The 19113-nt window shown below is 46.0% G+C and overlaps 1 protein-coding gene across 2 annotated transcripts; it reads right to left on the bottom strand.

Moving 5' to 3' along the window:
* Positions 1–41: 41 nt before the first annotated feature.
* On the bottom strand, positions 42–15044 carry LOC139051269 (uncharacterized). Of its 2 annotated transcripts, XR_011509298.1 has the most exons (3): positions 14056–15044; positions 4732–5280; positions 42–325 (listed from the first exon to the last, which is right to left on the bottom strand). XR_011509298.1 is itself a non-coding variant. In XM_070528270.1 (2 exons), the coding sequence occupies exons 1-2, from the start codon at positions 15031–15033 to the stop codon at positions 212–214; spliced, it is 1092 nt and encodes a 363-aa protein (XP_070384371.1). In that variant the 5' UTR covers positions 15034–15044; the 3' UTR covers positions 42–211. The 2 variants fall into 2 exon arrangements, 1 of the variants encoding a protein (XP_070384371.1); XM_070528270.1 differs by lacking the exon at positions 4732–5280.
* Between the last annotated feature and the right edge of the window lie 4069 nt (positions 15045–19113).

The raw sequence follows: 19113 nt of genomic DNA on the forward strand, positions 1-19113 counted from the left end.
TCGCTCAACGAGAGTGGCCAGGCGTAGACGCAACCACCACAGACAACGAAATCCTTATTTATTAAAAATGTAATACAATCGTGAAGAAAGCGCACGAACTTGAGCCGCCACAAGTGACGGCACAGAAAGGCGACATCACCGAGACAAACAAGCGCGGCCGTGCCACGACAGCGCGTTCTCCTCGCCTCGCTGTGCATTGTGGGCGGCCGCGTCACCGAGGCTCGGCCGCTGCAGCTCCCCGACGAAGCACGTGGTGCGCATGGCCGCGCGGCTGCGTGTGGTCCTCCAGCGTCGAGCAGGGAAGCGGGGCTGCAGGGTCGGGACACTGCGACAGAAAGGGCCGCCATCACCTCGGCGCTTGCACTCAATAGAAAAATAACGCACAAAAGAAAGTGCGTGCTCGATCGAAACTCCACGCGAAGGCGGCGGTGAGTCTGAAAGCGCACAGTATGATGACAACCGAAGAATTCCGAGCCGACCGTAAAAAAGACAAACGACAGAAAAGAAGAAAAAGAAGAATTTGAGCACGCGCGGATGCCATGCCAATATCGCGGCCACGGACAAAGGTCACTTGCCTATAACATGGCGGACTGCATACCAACCAAAATGGCTGTCCTCCCATCATCATCAGCAGCAGCAACAGGCAACAGCAGCCATTTTTATGTCGACTGCAGGACGGAGGCCTCTCCGTGCGATCTTCTACTACCCCACTCTTGCGCTAGCTGATTCGCCCCCCCCCCCACGCCCTGCATGCGCCTGCAAATTTCCTAATTTCATCACCCCACCTAGTTTTCTGCCGTCCTCGAGTGTGCTCCCGTTCCTTTGGTACCCATTTTTTAACTCTAATGGTCCACTGGTTATACACCCTACGCATTACATGGCCTGCGCAGATCCCTCTCTTTCTCTTTATGTCATCTGGAATGTCGGCTATCCCAGTTTGCTCTCTGATCCACGCCCCTTTCTTTGTTTCTTAACGTTACGCCTAACATTTTTCCTTCCATCGCTCTGTCGGCGCAGTCCTCAACTTGGTCTCGTGCTTCTGTCTTAAACTCGAAAGTTTCTGCCCCATATGTTAGCACGGGTAGAATACAATGATTACACACTTTCCTCTTGAACTACAGGGGTGAGCTGGTGCCCTCCCATAAGAAGCCGCTAATGTTGCCTTGTGGGGGCTGTGAACGAGGTAAAGGGAGAGAGTGTCTGCTGCGTAAAATGTAGTCGCTTGCTCGCACTATTGATTTACGTCTGACATATCATTTGGTTATATCAAGGCTAGCACTAACCTTTACTCACAATGTTTTGGTATATTTTAACGCTCCTTGCACGGCAGTCTGCGAAATCTGGTGTATAACCAAAGTCTTATACGGGTCATGATCGATGTTATTTGCACACCACTTGGAACGAAGACTAGGGAACGACAGAGACAAGCGGTTTTGTCTGTCGTTCCCCAGTCCTCGATCCAAGTGGTGCGCAAATAACATCGATCATGAATTCTAACCAACTATCCCAAACCACTACCCTTCTTATACACGGGGCCTGACTATGGGCCCATTAAACTGCGATGAGCTATCATTTATGAATGAGGTCTTCCACCACGGCATTTAACAGCTCGTGATGGTTTCTAGAGGCCATATCCACCATCAATCATGGAAGTTACGTTTTCCGCCCTATGATGTTACGCGCCAACATTTACATTCACTGCAAGAAGCACTCACTTATCGATAATAATGTTATTGGCATCCCCTTTCAAACGGCGCGGTGATCAACGGTGACATAGCTTGCTTGAGCTAATCATATTATGAAGTTTAGTATAGCTACTGCAGTCTGATATTTTGCCGAGCTTTTGCTGATATTGTAAGGTTACCTGTGCCTGTAAGAACGCCGGCATTTGTTCTCTTGATTTTGTTTCCCACGAATACTCTAAACGTGTCTTGCTTATTCGGACCGCTGACCAGGTAATGTTCCCGTAAGCTTTCAACACCTGCGCTTGTTCAATGCCGACATTCCCTACTGCTCTGGCTGCGCTTTGCATTGCAGTTGCAGCTGCACATTGCATCTTGACATTGTCATGGTAAAGTGGGTTTAGTCTTATCTTGCAGTAGACACATGCCACATCCTGTTGAGAATATTTGCCCCTTTGTGCATTTATGTTCGGGCTGCCTGCTAGGGTGTCAAATAGCCAGACATTGTCCTTTGTCTTATCGTATAAATTTTATCTCCTCCTTTCTCGCTTGCCGTATTTGTAAGTATCCGTAACCTTTTCGGGCAAGTAGCGTTCCGTGGCTTTCTCGGCCGCGGTCGAACTTTCTCAAGGGCTGTGCTCTCGCGCGAACCGAGTTGCAGGGCGAGTTCAACGCCGCACGGCTTTGAGACGCACATAATGTGGTGCATGGGACGTTGTTCATAGGCACTGCGGTACAGCCTAGAGAACTGCACGGGCCCGGGCCGACCCGAAAGCACGGGCCAGGCCTGCTTAAGATGTTTTTGGGTGGGCCCGGCGCGGGCTCGGTTTTGACGCTGCGGACACCGGGCCGGGCTCGTTCGCTAATTAACCTGGGTCGTGTTTCAGAGCGCGCGCGGACGTTCTGCATAGATGCAAAGCACTCCGTGCGAAGCCAAACTGACACGTTGTAAAAGCTGGCTCTCAGTTACCTCACTCGACATAATAAAAAAATAATAAAGTGTGAATTCTAAACAAACTTTCCTCCCCCCCCCCCCTAACTGACACTAAGAGCCGCTGTTGATACGATTATTTTATTACGATTGTGCTATTTTTCAGCATTTTATTTCTTGAAAACACTGATTGCTTAATCGTCACTGAAGTGCGCATGGCAATCTTCTTTGTAGGCCTTAAATAGAAGCTTCGTCCCGAGTTCGGTAGGGTCAGTGTGGTAGCTCAAAGCCCTCACTTGCTGTAGCTTTCTGGTCAAAACGCCGCTATGGATTTCAGCCTTAGCTTAAACTCATCATATGCCTTGCGATATTCCAACGTGATCTCAATTACTATACCGTGTTTATTATTATTGTTTTTTAAATGACCACCCACTGCACATGTCCATTTCGTATGCTGCTGAAGCCCTGATAGGATGGGCTGGGGAGACAGAAGGAGACAGGCGCCCCCACCCAATCACCACTTCCAACACCAGACGAAATTAACATGTCCACTATAGGTGGACACTTACAGAATACACCCTTGGTATGGGCGACCACATCTAAAAGCAGCATTATTATGCTTCTAGCTGTGAAAAAAAAGGACCAATAAGACTTATAGCCGGTGGCAGTTACAGAACTTAACTTTTTATTCAATAAAATATTCTTTGTCTGGACATTCTTTTTGCATACAGGTTATTATATTCTCTCGAATTTTGTCTGCCAAGTGTACCTAACATCTTAAGGCTCACTCTAAAGGGGCACGCATACATCAATGCATTTGTACGAGACAAATCAATGGTTGTTTTCGTGTGTAAGAACAAACTACGGTGAACGGAGCTTATAATATCTATTGCCTAGAACGCTAAATATGTATGACCCGTTCTATGATGAGTATGATGAAGTTTATAGCTTCGCTTCGTTTAGGTTATATTTTATTAAAAGGAACAAATAATACTGTTTGCTAATAGATAACTAGTTTGCGTTCTTGCTGTTTTAGTTGAGGTTTCATTCCCCAGTCTTTCATATAACATCTTGTCCTTCTGAAATGTTATTTCGCCATTGCCTGCTGGCATAAATTGTGTATCCGTGCTACCCCGGTATACCATATATCTGTATTTATACTCTGGGCCGCAGATGTTCTCAAGCTACATTTCTGTAACGTTTCACTAGGGTGCATTCCCTAATTGACTGAAATAAATGAAGCAATCATTAATTCCCCGCAGTGCCTCAAAGAGCCACCGCAGTTGGCGTTCGCCTGTGAACGCGCCCCACAACGCAAGCAGGGGCGTCCTTCGCGTCGGCGCCTTGTCTCCAACCTTCGTCGAGCAATTCCCGACCACCGGCCTTGGTCTACCAACCACACACAACCGACCAGGAAAACGGGTGACGGAGCCAAAGAAAGCTGTACGATTTAAAAGGTGCAAGTCAACGCGAAGGAATGAATGCACACACCATCTGCTTCATCTCAAAGGGAGGAGATAAAGTGAGAAAGGCAGACAGTGCAGTTTTTTTTATCTCGCACCATCGCTCTCTCACTTTCTCGGTCCTCAGCGAAGGTCGTGCGAATCGTTGCAATACATGGAAATTACGGTGCACCGCCACTGACACGATGCGCTAAGAAGTTCGACTGTATAGAATATCACACATTATCTGCGCCGGTGATGTAAACGCACTGACTCGGACTATACAGATATCTGATAACAAGCCGCACACCAATGCCATACGCTCACTGGGCAGCGCCTTGCCAGTTTCGTGCAATGAAGCGAAAACCGCCGATGAGGATCGAGAATCGGCTAAGTGTCACAAAGAGCGTGTAGCTCGCCCTTCGTGCGCCGCTTATAATCCTGTTGCACACGGAAGAATCAGCGAGGGACAAAGGGAGAGCCTCTCTCTGTTCATCGTAAAGAGCCGCTTGTCGCCCCAGGATGAATGACGCGAACCACAGTATTCGCTGCCCTACGTTGATCTGCAGTGTTGTACATAGTTATGTGGGCAAGCTTGGCGCTTGTCGACTGGCGTGTTAGCTTCATCAACTGTGTTCGCTTCATCAACTGTGCTGTGGGTGCACGGATAACCCACCTCTGAACGGCGAAGGGTCCGGACGCATGTAGGCTTTCGTGCTGGAGCCTCAAAAGTTGTGCGAGGTGGAAGCTCCGAGAGAGCGGAAGTGGCCCGACACGTCGCCCATCGTTTACGGACTGCGCGTGCACTTGCAGGAAGCCTTGAATGAAGACTGCCCCGTCTTCCTCGGTGAGGTGGCACGTGGCGACTTGCTCAGCCGTGTGCGTCGACCCGCGGCCAACCATGTTTAGATTCTGGTAGTGCAGCCACAAGCGATGGGCAAAGCCGCTCATCGGGAAAAAGCGCAGTGTGGCGGCCCCGATGCAAACTTGGCCGCAGCCAGGTGCGTCGTGTAAGCGCCGCAAGAGTCCGCGCAACTGCATTGGGTGACGTCACACTCGGCTCGTTACACTCGTACGGCCGCAGACTAGGACCTCAGGAGACGATGCAGAAGCCTGGCAGATGCTGCGCGTGTCACATGGAACGAGGAGCTGCGTGCTGCGTGCTCGAGCTGATCATGGTGCATGTCGGGAACTATGGCACAGACCCACTTGAGCGGATAGAAGTCTGGTGGCATGGGTATATGTGCAAAATAAAGGACTGTTCTAAAGAGCGAAAAAAATATAAGAACGAATGTCTAAAAATGGAAAGAATAGATCGAAACTGAGTCAGACTAACTATACATAAAATTCGGAAAGGTTTCATATACGATGGCTATCCAAGTAAGCGATTAGTCGAAAATTGCAACTTATGAGGCGCGTACTCAATTTATGAGGCGCTTCATGCGGGACACACTGCTCGTTCCGTTGACGCCACCTGGAATTCCGCGCATCATAGTGGCACCGATACAGTGATTCAAGTGGGAGGCAAAGATATTTGTTGAAGCACGTACATGTACCCTTTCGAACACGCCGAGACGAACGACCCACATTTTTCGACTGCACTATTCCGGTACCGGCCCATATATCTGCTAGGACAGCTGAATAGCTGTACAATCAGGAGAAAAAAAAGAAAATCTTGCCTGAGTATGTCAAGAATGCTTTTCGCATTAAAATATCGAAATTTTATACAGTTCTCCCTCACTGTGGGAATCGATCATATCCGAAGAATTTAGCAGGTTTCTGGCTGTGTAGAACAAGGTGGAACAACGTGTTTTTGTAAGGCGAGCAGCTGTGAGAATGACGCGAACGTCTGTGTGACGACAGCAGCGATATGACGAGGACGACAGTGACGACGACCGAACGACGGCGATGGCAATAATTTATGCTGTGGCCTCTCCACGTGAATTCACGGCACGCGTGTTCCTCGGACCTACATAGGTACTGTATGGGCGTAAGCAAAATTATGGCATCAGCTGCGACTAAGTGTTAATACAGTGCGACGTGCCCGCGTCTATGTTAAGTGGTTTATGTTCAAACGACGGTGCAGTTTGTACTCCGCCAAAAAACTTTAAAACCAGTTCGACCTGCGTTGATCACGAAGGCGGTACGCTGTCGTCCTCGATCTACGTCAGTCGCGTAGCCAAAAATGTATTTCGCGAGAGGGGGAAAGGTACACTACAGTGTGACAGTGTACAGTGTGACAGAGGCGCCGACATGAAAGAAAAGACCCTGCGGCCGATAGTTGGAACACCGAAATCGGTGTCGGATCGGCCTAGTGTGAGTGAGCCTTAAGTAGGCCACGGCAACCCCAAAGCAACTGCCGCCAAGCGTGTACCTGGCACACAATACAGCGCACTTCTGCGAAATCTGCATGGCGGTGAAATCAGAGTGCTAATAAATGACCCCACGGCCTGCGTAATATGGCGCCGCCCATGAAAAAAAAAATTCTATAGGTGGCGTGCGCAACTGGTTCCGCAGCGCCCACTAACCATATTGTGGCTGTCTACACTTCTCTCGTGCTGAAGCGAACTTCCCGGCTGGCTGTATTAGTCGTCTGGTCCTTCCGTCACGTGTCAGTTTCTCGCATTCTTCCGTCGCAGCAGACAACACTTTGAGATGTTGTGCAAGACTATGCCGCTTTTTGGATCGGTTCACTATCGCCAGTTATTTCCGCGTGGCAGCTAACACTACGTAGAAATTGTGCGAAACTCTATATACCACCTTAATATTCAATGGAGGTCGAACAGGTCTTAACGTTTCGTTGCCGGAGTTCAAATGGTTTATTCATTTTAACATAAATCATTAACATAAAACACTTCGTAGCAGATAACTTCATAATCCCTGTTTCTTTCGCTTACTTCGATGTGTAGTTTCCAGGAATAGGCATGCCGTAAGGTCACGTCGAAAGATCGGAGTATATATAAATGAGGCCGTCACCACCGTCATGCGATCGTCGTCACTGTCATCGGTGCCATATTGCGGCCATGGTCACACAGACTCGCATAATCCACACAACTGCTCGCAATACATAAACACGTTGTTCCACCTGGCAATGCTTTGCGCGACACCCAACGAAGCTGGACAGCCAGCAACTTGCATAATGCATCGCATATGGTTCTTGTTCCCGACAATGTGTTGGATCTGCATTTTTAAAATATTTTTATTACCATTGGTCTTACTCTTCGTTTTTACAACTATCCTTTTCATTCGGCATCTTCGTTTCTGCATTATTTCGCCGGCGCAGTTGCGCGGATTCCTGCGCCGCTGTCACGGTTTTCTTGGTTGTTGCCAAGCTGAGATCGGAGGCGACATTCCACGTTGTTTCCCAATCGGCAGCCTTCCACGTGGCTTGCGGCTGCAGTGCCCGAGTCTAAACGCTATTGGCCACGGGTTGACGCACTTGGATTAGAAATTCACCCCGTGCCGCCTCGTCGCGAGTAAACATTGCAGATCCGAATTCAAGATTTCTTCCACTCCGCTGCCCCGTCCTCCTACATTGCACGTCCCGCCATTTTTCAGGCTCGAGCATGACAGCCCACAAACCCTCGCACTCATCGTCGCTCAGAGGTGGGTTCTCCGCACAAACTCGCTGAAGCTGATGAGGCCAACACGCGAGTCGTCAAGCGTGAAACTTCCCCACATAACTCCGTACCGTCAGATCTCTGTAGAGCAGCGAATACTGCGGTTCGTGTGTCACCCTGGAGTGAGAGGCGGCTCTTTACGGCGAGCAATGAAAGGCTCTCCCTTTGCCCGCCGCCAAGGGCGAGCTATACGCTCTTTGCCACACTTTCGATCCTCGTTGGCGATTCTCGCTTTATTGCTCGAAGCTGGCGAGACGGCAGGTACAGTGAAAGTATGGCGTGGGTTTACATCTTGTTGTTAGATATTTCTGCAATCAGAAGTTGACGCGTTAACAAAATCCGCACTCGTAAGTTTGAATTTCAAGGTATAGTCGGACTAGCTAGCTTATCATGTTAATATGATGTGCCTCAATTGACATATATTGCACAATTTTGGGTGACAGTCGCATAGAGTGGACCAAATGAGAGAGCGACGGTTCGAGATAAAAATGAGTGTGCTCACTGACTCTCAGAGTTTCTCTCTTATCTTTGATGCGATGGAGAAGGTGTTTGTGTATTACAATTTCACCAAAGATTACGATGCTCCCTAATGTGAAATTTGAGTGCAGCTCTATACGTGTTTTGATTTCGCGATATACTGGCTCGCGCGGGCAATCTGTTTCATGTGGCATGTCTCAAAGGGAGCGAAACGTAGCGCGACTGCGTCCCTAATCGGGCGATCGCGAGAGGCAGCAGGTAGGTAACGCACAGGCGCGTTTCACAGCAGCCGTCGCAGACTGACTTGCCAGACGACGCACGCTAGTGCGGCGCCATCGCGTTGTCATCGTCGCCGCAGAGCGCGTCTTGCGAGGAACTACGCGTTTATTGTTCCGCTGTCACCATGCCCTCCTCCGCCGCTTTCCTTCTTGCGCTCTCTTCGCTGTCACCCTTATTCATCTTTCAATGTGCTTGTTCGCTCCGTGACGCTGACGCTCTCCGTAGGAACGAACGCCTAAGAGCTGCGTTCTAAAATTAAATTCACGGGTTTTAAGCGCAAGAACTACGATGTGATTATGTGGCACGTTGTAGTGTTCTTTAACGTGCACACAATGCATAGTAAACGCACGTTTTTGCACTTTGCCCCGTCGAATAGCGACCGCTGCGGCCAGTAGTAGATAGTGCACCTTTGCGGTTAGCACGGTTTCTGTTTGTATGTAGTCGTTTAGGTTAACTTGCAACTTTCTGTGTCCCCATTATACAACATTACCGATTACGTATACTTCGAGCTTGACTTTTGTTTTCATCTATTTTAGAGCTGCGTTTGCAATATTGTGTACATCGAAACTTATACCGCCGGGAGATCAGCTTTCCATTTCTCGTGCAGGGAATCTCCGTCTCTCTGAGTAATCAAGCTGAATGACTAGAGTTACGTTATCTGCAACAGGCTATGTTTAAAAATTGCATAAAACTTTAATGAGATCCTCATTTGTCGATCGGGTTGGGAACGTAAAACGCCTCAAGTTTTTTTTCTGTTTTCTTTTTTATTGCGAGAGGATTACTTGGCTCATTCAGCCACCCCCGCCATCGTCAGAAAGCCGCGGCAGAAAAACGACACAAGATTTACGCCATCATTTAGTTTATTAAGGTAAGCCAGACGAAGATGGAATTCACTCAAATAGATGGTTCACCATTACATTGGTAATATATGGGTTAGCAATCCAGGCAATTAAATTAAAGCTGCAAGCATGGCAGAGAATAGCAGCATTTTAGGAGAAATTCAGAATGGCTTCAGAATAATGAAGCGTCTCGATAAGTTATTAGAAATGAAATGAGTGGAAGAAACAAGTAGAAATGACACCGTTATACGTGGCCTTTATAGACATTATATGAGCGTATGAAAAGGTAGACATCAAAATTTTGTGGGAAATTCTGGAATGGGAAGGCTTGGGCGATAACTGCATACAGGTTTTGAGAGAGCTTTACCTAGAAATCGATGTTTGCGTGAATAGAAAAGGATGAGGATCGAGGAGGAAGTTGATATCAGCAAGGGACAGAGGCGAGGGTGGCCTGGTGAGGATGGAAAGGGCGCTAGAGGGAAGTAATATCGGGTTTGATCTCTCATGCAAACAGGCGGGTATAGCAGTAGAGCAGTAGCTTCCAGGTTTGTTTTATGCGGATGACATTGTGTTGCTAGCTAACAAGCAAAGTGATATGCAACGTCTAGTTAATATCGGTGGACAGGAAAGCGAGAATTTAGGTCAGAAATGTAGCGTTAAAAACGAGGTGTTGTGGAATTCAATGAAAATAGTGAACAGACTGTGTCAATGCGGGGCCAGGAAATACCTCGGGAAAAAGAACGTAAATAAATACCTTGGTATATGTATAAACCATATACCATGTGCTGTATATAACCATTTCCAGATAGATATCAAGAAACGCAGGAAAAAATTACAGCAAACGGGAAGAGAAATACGTCTTTATTTTTATTTTTATTTATTTATTTCATACATACTGCTAGCCTCCATTTTGAGGCTGTTGCAGGACATGGGAAAATACATTGCATCAAAATAAGAATGACAAACTTATACACTTGTTAGTATTGTAGTTTACAAGTAGACGTAGTTGAGTAATACAACAAAGGGTGTGACCTTCCTGAGTCAGGCCTTAAAGGTTAATGAACAGAAATACAGAAGCATAAGATAAACAACAAAAAAGTACATCAAAACCAAAAATGCGGGGTCTTCAGGCGATACTGGTAAATCAAGATGCGCATTCATAGACATATTGTTCCAGCATAGGGAGGAAATCGTCAGGTGAGCAAGTTATGATATCACTAGGCAATGAATTCCAGTCTCTGATTGTCTGGGGAAAGAAAGAATACCTGAATGTGTCTGTATGGAACCTGTATTCAATTAAATGTTTATGATGTTTAGTTCTAGTGTTTCGCTGTTCAGAAAAAGATACATATGCACCACTGTTTAATTTGTAGACTCCGTTAAGGAGGTGGAACAGAAACTTGAGACGTAAGTATTTCGCACGCTTGTAAATAGTCGGGAGACAAGCTTTATCAAGGAGTTCTGTCGGAGAATCATTACGGTTGTACCTATTATAAATGAATCTGATGGCTTTTCTCTGTATTGTTTCTAGGCGTTTTATGCACTGTTTGGTATGTGGAGACCAGCAGGTAATATCATATTCTAGTATAGGACGAACGAATGAGGTGTAGGCTAGCATCTTAGTGTCTGGTGAGGCAGATTTTAAAGAGCGTTTAAGCGAACAAAGTGTTGTAAATGCCTTAGAAGATATGTGTGACACATGCTTGTCCCATTTCATATCAGATGATAGGACAATGCCCAAATATTTATAATCATCGATTATCTTTAATTTTTGCTGTTCGATCGTGTAGGTGAATTCTAGTGGGGTTCTTTTTCGGCTTACTCTCATAAAAACAGTCTTGTCTAAATTAATCTTCATTTGCCATGCCTGACACCAATTTTCTACTTGCGCAAGCTCGTGATTTAGTATTACTTGATCATTATGGTTCCTAATCTCCCTATATATAATGCAATCATCTGCAAACATGCGCATCGTTGATTTTATGTTATCTGCCATGTCATTGATGTATAGTAAAAAAAGAATTGGTGCTAAGACTGTTCCTTGTGGTACTCCGGATGACACTTCTACCCAATCAGATTGCTGACTTTCGATTTCTACGTACTGTTGCCGACCTGCAAGATAGGCTTTTATCCAGTTTATTATGCTGCCAGATCCGAGAATGTGTTGTAGTTTGCCCAGGAGTTTAGGATGGGATACCCGGTCGAAGGCCTTCGATAGATCTAAGAATATTATGTCAGTCTGCCCGCGGTTATCAATTGTTAGAGCGAGATCATGCACAGTTTGTGTCAGTTGCGTAACAGTAGACAGTCCTTTTCTGAAACCATGTTGGTTGATGCTAAGCAAGTTATTATCTTCCGCAAAGGTTACGATGTGTTTTAGTATGATGTGTTCGAGAATTTTGCAAGATGTGCAGGTTAGCGAAATCGGTCTATAATTTGATGGGCTTGTTGCGTCACCTGATTTGAGAATCGGGATAATCTTTGCTATTTTCCAGTCTTTGGGCACGTCATACGATTCTAGAGATTTTTTAAAGATAAGTAAGAGGTATTTAGAGACCCATTCTGCGTATCTCTTGAGGAAAGTATTGGGGATCCCATCTTGGCCACAAGATTTTTTAATGTCGATGTTAAGCAGCAATGAAAGTATACCTGATTCTGTTATCTCTATATCACCAAGTATGTCGCCGGTTCCCCTCGGCTGATGGTTTAAATCTGGTGAGATTCCGTTGTCTTGTGTAAAAACGGATTTAAAAAAGTTATTAAACTGATTTGCTCTTTGGAAAGCATCCTTCTGCGGCAAATTGCTTTGCTTATGCACGTTCGCGTTAAAATATCTCCAAAATTTTTGAGGAGACGTCTTGATGAAGTTGCTAAGTGTGACGTTCATGTACGTATGTTTTGCTTGCTTTATCACTACTTTCAACTCATGTGCCAATTTTCTAATTTTGTCAGAGAAACAGGGATTTGATGTCTTACCCTTAAGTTTCCTCAGCCTTGACATTTTACGTTTCATATGTATTATATTCCTTGTGATCCAAGGGTTTCTTTTGTGCACTTTCTTTTTTTTCATGGGTACGAAGTTTGATAAACATTCGTGTACATAGGTCTTAAATTTCGCCCATAATTCATCTACTGTCACAGAATTATCATGGAAAAGACAAGAAAAATTGGGGTAGTGATAATCAAAAAAGTCAAGAATGCCGACATCATCTACGTTTTTCCAATCATATATTCGTGTGATCAATTTTTCTGAGCGTATTGGCGACGGTAGTGATAGACAACATTTGGTTGCCTTGTGGTCCGAAATTCCGTCAATTATTTCCCATGATATGTCCTCTACAGGAATGTTTTCACTCACAAAAGTTAGATCAAGAATTGTGCTGCTCGACAAAGTGACACGTGTGGGTTGCTGAATGATTTGCTTTAAACCACTATTGAAGGCCATATCAAGTATCGCCTCAGCGCTGTCCTTATCGATAACACCAGCATCGTACGAATCCCATCTTATACCTGGTAGATTGTAATCCCCCGTAAGGACAACCTTTTTGTCCCCTTGAAGGTGACGCTGCATGTAGTCAGACAAGATATGTAATGGCTCCGGGCCAGAATTCGGTGCTCTGTACATTGTACCAACATAAAGGGAATATACGCCGATCGTGATCCTACAAAACAGTGCTTCTGCGCCGGTAATGTTAGGTAGCGGTGTGGTCTGAATGTCGTCTTTCACTAAAATCGCGACGCCACCGCCACGTGTACATCTATCCTGACGAAGAACTATATAACCTGGGGGAAATATATTGTTGGTCAAGATACATGATGACAGCCAAGTTTCACTAATGGTTATGATATCAGGTTCATGTTCAAGAGACAAGGCCTCAAGTTCTACCGTCTTATTAACTATACTCCTGGCGTTGATATTAAGAATAGTTAGTTTTTTCTTAACTTAGCAGGTTGCCGTTCGGCAATTCTAGGAGACACTTTTTTTACTGGTATTCTCTCGCCTAATTCTTCATCCCATGCAAAGAGTTCATCATTTACTTTGATCTTATCGTAAACGAGTCTGACCTTTTCGTGCTTTTCTCTATTAAGTTTGCAACTATCCCAAAGTTTTTTTCTTATATTGCGTACCGCCAGAGAAAAATCTTCGCTGACAGAAATTTTGGAACCCTTCAGTCTAAAACAGTTCTTAAGTATCTTGGCTTTGTCTCTGTAATCGAACAGCTTGAAGATCACGGGGCGCGTTTTGTTAGCCTTCTTCCCTCCCAAGCGGTGAATTCGCTCGAAACCGGAAAACGTTACACCAAGCACTTCTTTAATTAGTTTAGTGCTAACGTCGTGTTCTAGGATTTCCGATGTTTCATCCTCGGGTTCGCTTAGTCCGTAAATAATTAGGTTCGACCGTCTGCTTCGGTTTTCTAGGTCGTCAATTTGACGCAGAAATGATTTCATGGTCTTTTCCAGTTGCATGCACTTTTCCTCGATGGCTGACATACGACTTTCAAGCTGTCCTAAAAGATCTAGTTTGGAGTGAATACTTGCTAACGACTCACTTGAACCCTCATTTTCGTTTCTGATAGCGGTGATGTCGGCAGCCATTTTTCTAATTTCAGCAGCAAGTTCCTGCATGTTGGGACCAGGGTTGCTCTCTACATCCCCTCCCAGCAACAACAGGTATCTTAAAGACACTATGCAGTTTCGAAGCAAAGAACACATTTGCCTTGGGCACGGCAGCACAAGAAGAATCAAGCAATTACTACGGTAACATTTGCCAAAACGTTTGTTCACCTGGAGCATGAAGACAAAGGGGTTTGTCAGCCACATATTCATTCCGGTGCGACCGTGCCCAATGCTGTACTCGTGGAAGCAGCTGCTATTTAAAGCGGTTGATGTCGATAAGGTTGCCGATGTCGCTGCAGCCATGAAGAAGTGGTGATCCAAACGGAACGGAACGGAAGCCTGAACGTCGTTGCGCAGACGTTGTCGCGCAGCCCAGTTATCGTCCGTGAACGCGTGGTCACTGCTTTGAGGCTCGTCGATGTGGACTGGACGGGAGACGACGAGGGCACTCGGTCCAGCCACCAAGAATACAGGAAGCGCCTGGAGCATGAAGACAAAGGGGTTTGTCAGCCACATATTCATTCCGGTGCGACCGTGCCCAATGCTGTACTCGTGGAAGCAGCTGCTATTTAAAGCGGTTGATGTCGATAAGGTTGCCGATGTCGCTGCAGCCATGAAGAAGTGGTGATCCAAACGGAACGGAACGGAAGCCTGAACGTCGTTGCGCAGACGTTGTCGCGCAGCCCAGTTATCGTCCGTGAACGCGTGGTCACTGCTTTGAGGCTCGTCGATGTGGACTGGACGGGAGACGACGAGGGCACTCGGTCCAGCCACCAAGAATACAGGAAGCGCCTGGAGCATGAAGACAAAGGGGTTTGTCAGCCACATATTCATTCCGGTGCGACCGTGCCCAATGCTGTACTCGTGGAAGCAGCTGCTATTTAAAGCGGTTGATGTCGATAAGGTTGCCGATGTCGCTGCAGCCATGAAGAAGTGGTGATCCAAACGGAACGGAACGGAAGCCTGAACGTCGTTGCGCAGACGTTGTCGCGCAGCCCAGTTATCGTCCGTGAACGCGTGGTCACTGCTTTGAGGCTCGTCGATGTGGACTGGACGGGAGACGACGAGGGCACTCGGTCCAGCCACCAAGAATACAGGAAGCGCCTGGAGCATGAAGACAAAGGGGTTTGTCAGCCACATATTCATTCCGGTGCGACCGTGCCGGAATGAAACACGGAGTCCTATGGGGATACAATAGGTAGGAGGTGCTCCGGGGTATATGAAAAGATTTGGTGGTTCCAGGACTTACATTAGAAAATGCGGTTGTTAGCTTGAAATCAGAGGTACAATCAGGACTCGATGGCAACCAAAGGTCAGAGGGACGCCTCGCATTGGGCGCTCACGGGAAGACTACAAATGAAACTGTGCAGGGTGATACGGGCTGGCCAAGCTTTGAAGCGAGAGAACCTGAACGTAAAATTGATTATGAATAACTACTGACTAATATGGAGAAAAGTTAAATGGGCTGGGAAGGTTTTCAGGTATTTGTACAAAAAAAGCAGAAACATGGATTCACAGTGCAGGAACAGAACTAGGAAGCTTTCCAGCAAGTATGCGACCTGTATGGTGAGCAACATGGCAACAAAGAACATCAAGCGGAAAGTCAGAGAGACTGAGATAATCTCATGGGTGGCGGCATTGGAAAAGAAACCTGCCATGAGTAACTACTTCGGAGGAAAAAACGAAATCGGAAAAGGAACAATTCATGATAACTCAAGGGAAGCTCTTACTTTTCGAAGCGAGAGCGGGATGCGTTAGAACACGCACTTATAAAGCGAGATATAAGAAGGAAGTAGACGCATGTGGCTGTTCCGGTAAAGCTGGAGAAACGATGGAGCACGTTTTATTAGAATGTGAAGATATCTGTCCAGCGGTCGATTTAGGCATCTCAGGCCTCCTTGAAGAACATGGATTTAGCGAGAGCAGGGGTAACGTAAATATGTGCGCAGGAGAGATTAGTAAGCGGCGATTGGAAGATTGGTGAATATAAAGTAGGCAAACGGCAAACAACCGAGGCACGCAAAAACAAAGTTTACAATAGGGGTTCAGCAACATTGGTTATGGGAGTTCATCGTGATTTTTTTTCTCCTTTCCTTTTTTTTTTAAAAAAAAGGCAGGACATTAGGCAATATAATGAGAGCTCGGTGGCGCAACCCTCCACTCCGTTCCAAAGGACACATTCACGGCAACCATCCGTCCATCCATCCATACATCGCAGATGAACCGCCATGTTTTTGAACGTATAGGCTCCTATGGTTGCTTCGCTACCAGCTGTATTTACCTCGGAGGCGAGCTACAGCAACTCGCTCTGCCTTTCGCGTTGTCGGGATCCCGCAGACGCCATGGACGAATAAGATGCAACGTGCTTCAGGTGCCCCTCGGATGACGACGACTACGACATCCCCCCGTAGTATGAGGTGGAGTTCGCCTACGCACCCGATGAAGAAATGTAGTGCCGACACTATGGTGCCGGATCGGAAAAAAATACTGGCATCGCTCGGCCAAGTGTAGTCATCGAGAAATAACACTCAACGCAAGTGAAACACTATAGTTTAAGTAGAACTCAGCTGAGAAATCGCACTACGGCCTGTTTGTCATCTTGCAATTGTTGCGACCTCATAGGCAGCAACATTACCCTCGGAAACATAACGCAGCAACGCTAAACTCAGCAAAATTTTGCCGCTGCATTAAACTCGGCGGCATACATCAGCGTCACGTTATACTCTCGAAATCACACGCAACAATTGCTTAGTTGCCCCCAAAGATGTTTTTTTTTCATGACGCCATACGGCTCTCAGGTGTCCCATTAACATGTTGTATGGCACGGAGGCGCGGCATATAACGCTGGAATCATTGGTGCGTTCTGCCGGTGTTCACGGAGCACAAGTTCCAGAACACTTTGGAAAGATATTTTTTTGTCGGCTCCTCCTATTTATTTATTTAAAATATATTACAGGCTCTATGGGGGCAATGTGTAAGGAAGTTACAAAATCAAATGCATAAAAAGGAAGAGTAAGGAGCCTTGTGAAGTCTGGTACAAAAGATACGTACCAACGCAGGGCTTTTCCGCATGGCTAGAAAGATCAAAACATGCAAAAGGAAAAACTGAAGTAATGAAATGCCACCAAGGCACACTTCAAGGAAAAAACACGAGTAAAATTAACGTAAGGCACCAATACTAGAAAGTGCAATACAGAAAAATTGAACAGATCAAGGAATACAATGATTCAAGGGATATTTCGGGAAAAAGATGCAAAGAAGCAATAATATATACAGGGCATACAAGGAACACGTGACGCAGCATAAAATACCCATTGATAAGAGCGAGATAGCAATGCATTAATAGAAATAAAAACATCGCAAGAAGTTAGAAGCACATTGCCAAGTCCCAAAGGTAACGCCGGAAGAAGTAAAGAAAGCCTTGGGAGATATGCAAAGGGGGAAGGCAGCTGGGGAGGATCAGGTAACAGCAGATTTGTTGAAGGACGGTGGACAGATTGTTCTAGAGAAACTGGCCACCCTGTATACGCAATGCCTCATGACCTCGAGCGTACCGGAATCTTGGAAAAACGCTAACATAATCCTAATTCAATCCTAATTCATAAGAAAGGAGACGCCAAAGACTTGAAAAATTATAGACCGATCAGCTTACTGTCCGTTGCCTACAAACTATTTACTAAGGTAATAGCAAATAGAATCAGGAACACCTTAGACTTCTGTCAAGCAAAGGACCAGGCAGGATTCCGTAAAGGCTACTCAACAATAGATCATATTCACACTATCAATCAGGTAATAGAGAAATGTGCGGAATATAACCAACCCTTATATATAGCTTTCATTGATTACGAGAAAGCGTTTGATTCTGTCGAAACCTCAGCAGTCATGGAGGCATTACGGAATCAGGGTGTAGACGAGCCGTATGTAAAAATACTGAAAGATATCTATAGCGGCTCCACAGCCACCATAGTCCTCCATAAAGCAAGCAACAAAATCCCAATAAAGAAAGGCGTCAGGCAGGGAGATACGATCTCTCCAATGCTATTCACAGCATGTTTACAGGAGGTATTCAGAGACCTGGACTGGGAAGAATTGGGGATAAAAGTTAATGGAGAGTACCTTAGTAACTTGCGATTCGCTGATGATATTGCCTTGCTTAGTAACTCAGGGGACCAATTGCAATGCATGCTCACTGACCTGGAGAGGCAAAGCAGAAGAGTGGGTCTAAAATTTAATCTGCAGAAAACTAAAGTAATGTTTAACAGTCTCGGAAAACAACAGCAATTTACAATAGGCAGCGAGGCACTGGAAGTCGTAAGGGAATACACCTACTTGGGGCAGGTAGTTACGGCGGATCCGGATCATGAGACGGAAATAATTAGGAGAATAAGAATGGGCTGGGGTGCGTTTGGCAGGCATTCTCAGATCATGAACAGCAGGCTGCCATTATCCGTCAAGAGAAAAGTATATAACACCTGTGTCTTACCAGTACTCACCTACGGGGCAGAAACCTGGAGGCTTACGAAAAGAGTTCTACTCAAATTGAGGACGACGCAACGAGCTATGGAAAGAAGAATGATAGGTGTAACGTTAAGGGATAAGAAAAGAGCAGATTGGGTAAGGGAACACACGCGAGTTAATGACATCTTAGTTGAAATCAAGAAAAAGAAATGGGCATGGGCAGGACATGTAATGAGGAGGGAAGATAACCGATGGTCATTAAGGGTTACGGACTGGATTCCAAGGGAAGGGAAGCGTAGCAGGGGGCGGCAGAAAGTTAGGTGGGCGGATGAGATTAAGAAGTTTGCAGGGACGGCGTGGCCACAATTAGTACATGACCGGGGTCGTTGGAGAAATATGGGAGAGGCCTTTGCCCTGCAGTGGGCGTAACCAGGCTGATGATGATGATGATGATGCCAAGTACTAGAAACAAGATAACATGGTTTGTGTGTACTATTATGAAAAATGCTCTTGTAGGGGATGACGAAAGTAATTGCGACACCGAAATACTTATATTTTGTTTCTTCCCGCAAAGGCAACGAACCTACCGTGTTGCTAAAGGTTAAAAAAGACCGTCTTTTCAGCGTTAAGCCGCATGCGACGCAATTTCCACCAATCAATGATGCCAGCGAGACAAGTATTTAAATCAATTTGATCATCTGTTGAAGTGATTGCTCTAAAAAGCACACAGTCGTCCGCAAACAACCTAGTTTGCACACTTGAATGAAT

The sequence above is a fragment of the Dermacentor albipictus genome, unplaced genomic scaffold (assembly GCF_038994185.2).
Source record: "Dermacentor albipictus isolate Rhodes 1998 colony unplaced genomic scaffold, USDA_Dalb.pri_finalv2 scaffold_11, whole genome shotgun sequence".
Classification (NCBI taxonomy): domain Eukaryota; kingdom Metazoa; phylum Arthropoda; class Arachnida; order Ixodida; family Ixodidae; genus Dermacentor; species Dermacentor albipictus.

Excerpts from the sequence above, each read along its gene's own strand:
- LOC139051269 (XM_070528270.1), bottom strand. The coding sequence starts at position 15,033 with ATGAATATGTGGCTGACAAACCCCTTTGTCTTCATGCTCCAGGCGCTT. Across the intron at positions 326-14,055 it reads CCTTTGTCTTCATGCTCCAG|TGTCCCGACCCTGCAGCCCC; the intron begins GTGAACAAACGT and ends TTTCTGTCGCAG.